General features: G+C 48.3%; 1 protein-coding gene across 1 annotated transcript; it reads left to right on the forward strand.

Moving 5' to 3' along the window:
* Nucleotides 1-3,179: 3,179 nt before the first annotated feature.
* Nucleotides 3,180-10,403, forward strand: HPX (hemopexin). Its single transcript, XM_079788997.1, has 10 exons — nt 3,180-3,331; nt 3,458-3,522; nt 3,622-3,693; nt 3,871-3,986; nt 5,622-5,775; nt 6,439-6,651; nt 6,893-7,024; nt 9,549-9,679; nt 9,764-9,926; nt 10,064-10,403. Exons 1-10 carry the CDS (start codon nt 3,249-3,251, stop codon nt 10,321-10,323), a joined length of 1,389 nt encoding a protein of 462 aa, XP_079645123.1. The 5' UTR covers nt 3,180-3,248; the 3' UTR covers nt 10,324-10,403.
* Nucleotides 10,404-10,615: the final 212 nt, after the last annotated feature.

A 10,615-nucleotide genomic window follows, 5' to 3' on the forward strand; every position in this document is an offset into this window, starting at 1 on the left:
GGGAACCAGAGCTGTGTGGGGAAGAGGCCAAGTGGAAAACCCGTCATCCAGTGCATGTGCTTTCTCCCCTTGAAGAGCTGTGCCAGGCCAGGGGGAGGCTGCGCCCCTGCACCAGCAGGTCTGAGCAGGGCCCTGATGAAATGACTACTGAAGACCCTCACTCTGTGTGTTTGTTGTTGTTGTTTTTTTTTTTTTGGGGGGGGGGGGAGCTATTAGTGACTCAGTGTGAAAGCTTCCATCTCCCAAGGGAGGCTCAGTGAAAGCTGTAGGACACACAGACACCATTCTGGAGCTAAAAACAGTTGCTGAGGGTGTTGCTGGTGCAAGGGGCTCAGGAGGGAGAGTCCCAGGAAAGTTCTGTAAGATTTTAGAGGCCGAGAGTAAAAGAAGAGGTGAGGGGGAGCCGGGTAGTAGCAGTTTCCGGGGCCCAGCTGCCAGGGTGGAGCAGGTCCAGCCAGGGTGAACCTGCAGAGGGGAGAGAGTGGGTGTTAGGCATCTGCCGTAGGAGCCATGGCATTGCCCATGCTGCCAAGGGCTAGGGGAGTCCTGCTTTGTCCACTAACCTGTGGGGAGGAATGAGGCTAACAAGGCACATCTGTAAGTCTGGAGAGGACACTGAGCGCGATGGCAGAGGCCGGTGACATGTTGTTCCAGAGGTCCCAGAAATCTTTGTTTTTCAGTTGGGGGAGCCTTTGCAGAGTACAAAAGGGATGTGAGACCTTTGCTAAGGTTGTATAGGGCTATGGAAGGGGGGCACAGGGCCATTTGAGAAGGATCAGGACCCTTTCAGGTTGGACTAAGGAAATAGGGGTCCTGGAGCCAGTCAGCCTGGCCCATAGCTGATCTGCTTATATTTGTCTTTGGCCTCAGCAGGAGTCTCAGATGGGAATGGGGGGCAGGCTTTGGGAGAGGCCCTGGGGAGTACTGAGGATAGTAGGTCCTAGAGATCCCAGGTGAGTTCCCAGGACTAGAGGAAGAGAGGGATGCGGGGCTGGGACACTGAGCCCCGTGACCAGCACCAGGATGGCCAACATGTGCACAGAAAAGAGAAATTAAACCATAAGATGAAGGATAGTTACCAGGGAACCTGTGACCCCTCGATCACAATATGTCTTCCATCATAACAACCCCTGTCCAGACCCTGATATTTCCCTTTACCCCAGGAGGAAAATTGCCAGAAATTTGGCTGCAACACTAGTCAGTACTTGAAATCCATTTTTTTTTCATTCAACAAATATTACTGAGCACCTATTATATGCCAGGTACTATTTGTGGTGGAGAGAATGTAATAGTATACAAATAAGTAGACAGATAAAATAATTTCAAATTTTAATAAGTGACATGAAGGAAACAAATGTGGGTTTGAAATGGCTGGATAAGGTGGTCATGAAGGGCTTCATTGAGAAGACAGCATTTCAGTAAGAATCGGCTGTAAATATTGTGAAACCCATGACAGTTCTATTTATTCTATGATGGGCAAATAAAGCACCTTTCCCTTATTGTGAAAAGTACCAAGAAAGAGTAATTACTAGCAGTGCTCTATGAAAGAGAAACAACCTTTCCTGTCCCATTACGGTCAGTCCCTTCCCTCCCAGTGGTTTTTTGTAAAGTTCTTTGCCAGTGGGAGTGGGGCCGGGGTGGGACTTGGACATTGATGGTGAAATCTTAATGACTTTTCAAGGGCAAAGCTGATGACCCAATGGGCAAGGAGACACCTGTTTGGTGGTGGTGCTCTTATATTAGTCAGGGGCAATTAGTTCATTCTAATTAGTCCTTAGTTCATTCTAGCTTGTTGCCTGTCTTTGTGGTCAGAGCTGTTTCATGTTTGGGGCACAAAAAAGAAAACACAAAAAAGAAAACAAAAGGAAAGAAAAGGGGAAAAAAAAGAAAAGAAAAGAAAAAAGAGCTGATAATGCTTGGGAATGCCCCAGAAAGGCCCTTAGTGGAACTTGGAAATAGCTGTTCTCTGAGTGTTTCTAAGTATGTTTGTGCATGTGCTTGCTAAGTATATATAATATCAGTGTCTTTAGCTGTCTTGGAGCAGGGCTTGACACCCAGTACACAAAAATGTTAGCGTGCTCCTCTTCTCTCCTCCTCATGATAGAGGTAAATCTAACCACAGAAAGGTGATCTTCAATCAATCTACCCACTTCCTTGATCTTATGGGCAACCAGATCCATCACCAAGGTGATGAGAGTCACAACTGGGCATCAGTGGCATGGGCTAGTCACTGCTCAAAAGTCATTGAAGCCCTAGCTGGCTTGGCTCAGTGGATAGAGCATCAGCCTGTGGACTGGAGGCCCCAGGTTTGATTCCAGTCAAGGGCGCAAGCCCAGATTGCAGGCTCGATCACCAGTAGGGGTTGTGCAGGAGGCAACCAATCAATGATTCTCTCTCATCATTGATGTTTCTATCTCTCTCTCCCTTTCCCTTCCTTTCTGAAATCAATCTCCATATATAAAAGGCCAATATGCTAAGTGTCCCTCCCACCATCTGACTGGTTTCTATGATGCACACTGACCACCAGGGGGCAGACGCTCAATGCAGGAGCTACTGAGCTACAGTGACTTGGCAGTGGAGGTTCTCGGGTGATGCACCCCAAAACCAGAGAGGAGGGAGCCCGATTCCTCGTGGGGCTGCACGATTCCACCTTGACTGTGGGTTATGTTGTTGCTGGGGCACTGTCGGCCTCGAATCTGGTTTACTGCACATTTGCATTTGCGTTCCACACCCTGTATGACAGCAACTTTGCAGAGTGCCCTCTTGCACTCCAGGACCCCTTGAGGGATGTTGGAGAGCTGGTTTCGGCCTGACCCCGCAGGCCAGGCTGAGGGACCCCACCTGCTGGAGGGACCCTCATCACTCCAAAGATGCCAGGGAGGGACTGAGGGAGGTTGGCTCCAGGGCGTGTCTGGCCTGTCTCACACAGACCCGTCCTGCTGGCCACCTTCTAATTAATTTCCTTTCAATGTGCACTAATCCATGCACTGGGTCACTAGTAAAAATATATATTTTTTAAAAAGTCATTGGAGGGGGTTGGGGCCTCCTGCCGGGAACAGTTAGTCTTGGACACAGATTTCTGCCTGGACCCTGACCTTATTTACACTGATGTAATCAGCCAATATTGGCCTAAACCTTAGAGGTAGCTCATTCCCAGCAGGCTTGGAGGTGGGGCGGCACTGTTGCCATCTCTATAAAGGGGGTTCAGCCAGGTGACAAGAGCTGTCCTGTGGCCTCTCTAGCTCAGCATGGCTCGGGCACTGGGAACACTAGTTGCCCTGGGGCTGTTGGGCCTGTGCTGGTCTCTGGCCATTGCCCACCCTGTTACTTCGTGAGTAAAGCTGATGCTGGGGAAGGAGGACTGGGGTCTGGGCTAGAGCTGGACAGAGCCAGGTTTTAGGCCTGGGCAAGTTTGGGGTCAGGAGCTAAGAAAGACCTCTCTCTGCCTTCTCTCTAGGACTAGTGCCTCTGGGAGTGGAGCTGAAGGTGGGAATAGGAACCAGCTGGTCCCAGACATGCTTGGTGAGGCCCCGACTCCCTGAGTGTGTCTATCTGTCTGTGCCTCTGCATTTTATCATCTGACTGGTCTTTTACTTTGTCATCTCCCCACCTCCACCTCAGAACTCTGCTCAGATGGCTGGAGCTTTGATGCTACTACTCTGAGTGAAAATGGGACCATGCTGTTTTTTAAAGGTAGGAGAGGCTGGGGTTGGGGCATTTGAGACCTCAGACTTGGTCCCCTTCACCAGGGGTGTATCCCACTTGTGGGAGATCTTAGGAATTACCTGAGAATATCGCCCACAGCTTCTCTGTAACTATCTCAGTAGACCAAAACTTTGTTCTTGGTCTCTCAGTGAGTGCATTTTTCAGGGGAGTACATGTGGACAGCTCACCACTGGTCCCACGAGTTGATTTCAGAGAAGTGGAAGACCAGCTCCGTGGATGCCGCCTTTCGCCTTGGTCATGACAGTGTCTTCGTGATCAAGGTACTGCTGGGTCAAGGTCAGGGCTGGGCCAAGAAGTGCTGGAATCTACATGAGAGACTTTCCCCCAAGTGACCCTGGCAAGCAGCCCTTACTAATAAGTTCCAGGTTTCCTCCCCCTGTGCCTGCCCTTCCTGAAAAACTCAGGTTAAGGCAGTGTGTGCATGTGAGCTTAGAAGGTGCTGTATCCAAGGCTATTTTTTAGTTTTGATTTTCGTCCAGATCTCTTTGCCACTCCTCACACTCTTGGCCATCCTTTCCTTCATGGCAATTTCTTCCTTTGGCTTCCGTGACCCTGCATCTGGTCCTCTTCATATGGTGGCTAGTTGTACACAACACAATCGCATGACATGAAACTCAGAGGGTGAGTGACGGATAAAACTCAGCCTAGGGGGTGAGTGACAGATGAAATGCAGCCTAGGGGGTGAGTGACAGATGAAATCCAGCCTACTGTGCTCACCAAGTCATGTGCCCTGGCCCAGGCTGTGTCTGCTCAGAGGAAAGGGTATCTTCTCCTCACTTGCACAAAGGTGCTGTGAGGTTGGGTGGGTCTCACTGGCAGCTTTGTTTTCCCTCCTGCTTCTTTTCCTGCTCATTCGCAGGCTTTTTATCCTTAGTCAGTCCTCAAATGTTCCTCGGAGATCCATCCCAACTCTTCCACACACTCTCCCTTGGTGCTGTATACTAATGCCATGGCTTTGAGGAGTCTGTTGTGGACACCAGATCTGGATTTCTCCCTGGAGTTCCAGGCATTTCTTTCCAATTTTATGGCAGACATCTTCGACTTACATGTTTCATAGGTGCATCACCCAAACTGAACTTAGTATCTTTCTTACACAGGGACCCCCCTCTTCCTATGTTCCCTATTTCAGTAAATGGCACCACCACATGCGGGTTCCTGCAAGCCAGGTGCATGTGGGTTTCAGGATCTGGCCCTTGGTTATCTTTTCAGGTTTATCTCCCATCCCCACCACATTCACTGTACTAGACTCATGACACTACATGTATTTCTCTGAGCATGCTCTGTATGTGCTGCTCCCTCTGCTGGGGATACCCTTTCCATACTTGTCTACGTGGAAAATTCCTGCTCAGTTTTCAATTCTTGGCCCAAATGTGTCCTCCTCTGTGAAGTTTTCCAGGAATTCTCTAGGTAGATCAGGCATTCTCCCTATATTCCCAGTGCACTTCACATCCACCTTGGTGGCTGCATGGCTCGGATGGTGGATCTTTTCTGCACTTATACAGGGAACTCCTTGAAGGCAGAGACAGAGCCTTGTCATGCCTTTACCCCCTATATCTGTGGTCATTCTTGAATTAATAAATGAATGAATAAATAGATAAATGAACAAATGCATGTATACATAGATGAGTGATTACAGGATCACTATTTTTGGATGTTTTCCAACATTAATGGTGTTACAAGTAAGTGTGCCATGGGAGTGTCCATTGTACAAAGCCAGATGTGTGTGTTATAGTAATAGTGATGGGTATGGGGACAGTCCGTCTACAGATGGACTGGAAGTATGTGGGGCTGCAGGAGGATATTGTGTAAGTGCAACAGACCAAAAATGCTGTGTGTAAATGCAGGATGGCAGTATGTGGGGAACATAGTTCAAAACAGAGTGCTTTTGTATGCAGGGGGACAAAGTCTGGGTGTACCCTCCTAAGGAGAAAGAGGAGGAATACCCAAAGTTGCTCCAAGATGAGTTTCCTGGAATCCCTTCCCCAGTGGATGCAGCTGTGGAATGTCACCGTGGAGAATGCAACAGTGAGGGCATCCTCTTCTTCCAAGGTCAGTCCAGAATGAGAGAGGCTGGAGCAATGGTGGGTGGGTGGTGACAGAGGCAGTGGTAGGATCAGTGGTGGTGGTGGATTCACTATATGGCTCCCCAAGGAAGGAATGAAATAGGTCAGTTAGGATCTAAAGGTCAAGTAGAGGAAGTTATCCTGGGGACGGTAACTGGGTATAATTCTACTAAAAATTCCTCATTGTTCCCCATGACCCTTCAGACAAATCTATGTTCCTTAGTCTTACATACAAGGTTCTCCATGGCCAAGTCCCTATTGACCCTCCAGCCTCAACTCTCATCATACCCTTACCTTGAATATGAAGCTCCAGAAGCTCCATGCTGTTCCCTGTACACCCAATTTCCTTCGTGTTTTAGGCTTTCCTCTATCTGGAATTCTGTCTCCTCCTCCCATCTGCCTTATAACTCCTGCATCAGATTTTAGTTTAAGTATCACCTTCTCTGGGAATTTTCCCCTGACTCTTCCCACTGCCCTTGCTGAGCTGATTATGTGCACTTTGCTGTGGAATTTTACTGTATGATCACTCTCTTCAACTGTTTCCCTGCTGGGCTGTGAGCTTCATGTAGCCAGGACCATGTCTGGTCCACCCAGGTAAAGGAGGGAATAGGCTGGCCTCACCGAACGCTTGTTGATTGATTGGACAAAGGTAACCACACATGGTTCTGGGACTTGGCTACAAAAACCAAAAAGGAACGTAACTGGCCGGCCGTTGGGAACTGCTCCTCTGCCATTCGATGGATTGGCCGCTACTTCTGCTTCCGGGGTAACCAATTCCTACGCTTCAACCCTGTCACGGGAGAGGTGCTTCCTAAGTACCCACTGGATGTCCGAGACTACTTCATGCCCTGCCCTGGCAGAGGTGAGAAAGCCCCAGGCCCTGGGACTCATTGGAATCTATCCATATGCCCAGCTCCCACCTTACCTTTGTGGTGTAAGACCTTGGCCCTTGCCCTAGCCCCATTTCTGTTCTGGCTCTCCCCAGTTGTCCTCGTCTGGTGGAAGCCTACACCCCATTAACCCCAATCATCTCTTCCACCTCAGATTTCATTATGACCTCTGGCCTCTGTCTTTGTTTCTCCTTGCCTATTTTTTCCTCCAAGGCCATGGACACAGGAACAGGACCAGCCATGGAAATGGTACCCACCATGGCTATAAGGAGATGCGCTGTCACTCAGATGTAGTCTTGTCTGCACTGCTGTCTGACAACCATGGTGCCACCTATGCCTTCAGTGGTAAGAGATATCCCCAAGTCCCCCATCTCGCCCCTCTGCATCTCTCACTTCTTTCATGTGTCTACCATCTCTGATACATTTCCTTCATTTTCACCACTGTGTCCCTTACTTTGTCCCTCAGCTCCCATCCTTAGCATGTCTTTTTGCATGCCCCTTCTCCTCTGGTATATATTGTTCAACTTGCCCCTCACTGCCCAGGCCTCTAACTTCTGCCACCCAGTCCCATCTACTCCCAGGCCTGTGACCTCTCCTGACCTCTCTGGGTCCCTTTGACTCCTCATATTACCTTTGCCCTTGCATGTCTTGCTGGGTCCTCTGGTGCCCCCTGAGCTTATCTTCAGAAGCTCAGTCTTTTTCCAGGTTCCCAGAAGCTCCTGTCCAGGCTTCTGAGAACAGCATTACCTGGGTGTGAGATAGGCCCAGTAGCAAAAACTAGCCAAGAACTGTTGGGTCCCTCAGACCTTTAGAGATAGCTTCACTGGCCCGAGGAGGTTTCCCCTCGGAGTGACCAATGGAGAAACCTCTCTCCAGACTAGCAGCATTAATTGGCAAAAGCCATCTAATGATACCTTGGGATGCTCTGGGGTTAGTCGGGCAGGGAGTGACAGGTGTTGATCCACACTCCAGAACAGTTCCAAGAGAAAGAGCAAACAACCACATTATACTCAGCCCAAGACACATATATGATCAGATACAAATGTAAAACAGAGGTGAGAACATGGAGTAGTGAAAATCCTTTTTTGCTCCTAAACCCTGGGACAACAAATATAATCATATATGACTACCAAGCTATAATGAAAAAGACACAGTCACAAGATCATATCCCCACAACAGGAATGCATGCTGTAATGAGAACATACATCCATGATGAAATATATACTTGCAGTGAAAAATATAGACCTATACTGAGAATATATACCAGAGTCAAAACACTTAAGTATCAGGAGAGCATGCAGCTATGGTGAGTGCATGGGACCACTGGGAGGACACACACACACACACACACACACACACACACACACACACAGAGGAAGAGAGAGATAGAGAGAAAACAGGGTCACAGGGACCACACAGAGATGTAGAAAGATCATAGAACCTTAAGGCCATGTGGCTATGAATAGAATGCAGCTGAACTCCTAAATCAAAAGTACAGTATTGGGTATGTTCCCCTAGGTTTCAGTTTCCATCCTTGATTGGGACATGTATGGGAGGCAATTGATCAATGTTTCTTTCTTTCTCTCTCTCTCTCTCTCTCTCTCTCTCTCTCTCTCTCTCTCTCTCTCTCTCCCCTCTCTCTTTAAAAATCAATAAGGAAAGTATATCCTCAGGTGAGGATTTAAAAATTTATTTAAAAAATGACAGTTTTTTGTGATTAGCTAGGTGATTAGTGGTTCCTTTCTCTAAAATTAAGAAAGATTATGGAAGGAATAAGTGTGTGTGTGTGTGTGTGTGTGTGTGTGTGTGTGTGTGTGTGTTTGGTGGGAGCAGCAATCCGTTTAGACATATTTGGTGCCTAACACAAAGGTAGACATATTTGGTTTTTGGTGCCTTAGTGGCCCCAAATGGACAGGTCAAGTAGGCAGTTATGTTTGAGCCGAACATTCAAAGGAGAGTCCTATAGAGCTAAAGAAAATAGATTGAAAGTCATCAGTATGTAGATGGATTTAAAGCCCTGGACTGGGTGAAATCACCAAGAGAGTGAGTGTAGAGAAGAGGGACAAACTAGAGGATTCCAGTATGAGACATCAGGCTGAAGAGAATAGTCAACAAGACAAGAGGAACATGGGAGAGTCTGGTATCATAGGAGTCAAGATCCAAAAAAAGATATTTAAAGAAGGGAATTGTCAACAGTCAAATGTTGCTGAGAGATAGAGAATGAACCATGGACCAGTAGATTTGGCAAGTTGGAGGATACTGGTGCCCTTGAACAATTTCAGTAGAGGAGGGAAACAGAAGTGTAAGTGAAGTAGGTTGAGAAAGTAAAGGTAAATGAGAGCTTAGACAAGTCGTTTAGTAAGTTGCTATGGAAAGGAGAAAAGAAAATTAGAGTGCTGCTCTGGCTACTCCCTCACTCTCCTACTATCCTCCCCCTTCCCCCACCCCCGGGGATTAGAGAATATAGCCAGAGTGAGAACACTCCATGGAAGTTTGGAAGCTTTCTGTGGTGCTTCCCTTTTAACTTCTGGTCACTCTCTCCTTGTCTATAACATCTCTGCACATGGGCATCTGAGATTCATAGGAAACCCCAACAAACCCCATGACATTGGCCTTACCAGGCAACTTGGCCACTGTTCTTTATTCTTGCCCTTCTGTCAGGCCCCTGCTGACTCCAGTTCCATTCAGGCCACAATGCCCAATTTTGCCAATCAAGTCCTTCTCTACTTTCTCTTATGTGTCTTCTTCCCTCTTGGCCTCTGGATGCATTCTCTCCTTCCTCTCAGGACTCACCCCTACATCTGTCACTTGCCTCTTCACTGCCTGGCCTTTTACCACCAGCACTACAGGTGCCTTTGATACTCCACAGGGTCCCACTACTGGCGTTTGGATGGCAGCAAGGATGGGTGGCATAGCTGGCCCATTGTCCATCAGTGGCCCAAGGGTCCTTCAACAGTGGATGCTGCCTTTTCCTGGGATGATAAACTCTATCTGGTCCAGGTATGTGTTAGGAGGGAGAGAGGCTTGAGGCAAAGACTGGGAGAAAATCCAGTTCTATGCTGATTAACATCTCTTATCCTCCAGGGCACTCAGATCTATATCTTCCTGACAAAAGGAGGCTATACCCTAGTAGATGGATATCCAAAACGGCTGGAGAAGGAATTAGGGAGCCCTCCTGGGACCAGCCTTGTGTCTGTGGATGCAGCCTTTATCTGTCCTGGGTCTTCTCGACTCCACATCATGGCAGGTGAGGGGCAACTGGTGCTAAGGGGTGGCTTGTTCTACTACTTCTCCATAGCATGGATCACCATCAGGGCCTGAGAAGGGTTAGGTCAGGATCCCCATGATGTGGAAGCCATGTTATATCTGGTGCCTTCTTCACAGGACGACAGCTGTGGTGGCTGGACATGAAGTTAGGAGCTCAGGCGACATGGACAGAGCTTCCTTGGCCCCATGAGAAGGTTGATGGGGCCCTGTGCATGGAAAAGTCGCTTGGCCCCAATTCATGTTCTGCCAATGGCTCCGGCTTGTACCTCGTCGATGGCCCCAATTTGTACTGCTACAGCAATGTGGAGGAACTGAGTGCAAGCAAAGCCCTTCCCCAGCCCCTGAGAATGAACAGCCTCCTGGGCTGCAGTCACTGACAGGGCTGCTGATGCGAATCTGGCCCAGACCCTTCTCCCCATTTTCTTTACAATAAAACCAGAGGACTTCTTGGATTGAATTAAGGGGCCCTGGCTGTGGAACAATCTCATTTCCTTCTTTAAATTGAGAGGTAGTAACGTTTCTTTTGAGGCTTTCTAGCTCAAATGAGGCTGTGGGAGGCGAGGAAGGGAAAGGCTGAGGGACAAACCTCATTTCTGCCCAGATGATCCTAAATCCAGATCCTAAACTGGCTTCTTCTGGACTATTACACAAAGAAGGAAACTGAGAAGC

The sequence above is a fragment of the Cnephaeus nilssonii genome (assembly GCF_951640355.1).
Source record: "Cnephaeus nilssonii genome assembly, chromosome: 13".
NCBI classification, from domain to species: domain Eukaryota; kingdom Metazoa; phylum Chordata; class Mammalia; order Chiroptera; family Vespertilionidae; genus Cnephaeus; species Cnephaeus nilssonii.

Excerpts from the sequence above, each read along its gene's own strand:
- HPX (XM_079788997.1), top strand. The coding sequence starts at position 3,249 with ATGGCTCGGGCACTGGGAACACTAGTTGCCCTGGGGCTGTTGGGCCTG. Across the intron at positions 3,987-5,621 it reads ACAGTGTCTTCGTGATCAAG|GGGGACAAAGTCTGGGTGTA; the intron begins GTACTGCTGGGT and ends TTTTGTATGCAG. Across the intron at positions 5,776-6,438 it reads GGGCATCCTCTTCTTCCAAG|GTAACCACACATGGTTCTGG; the intron begins GTCAGTCCAGAA and ends GATTGGACAAAG.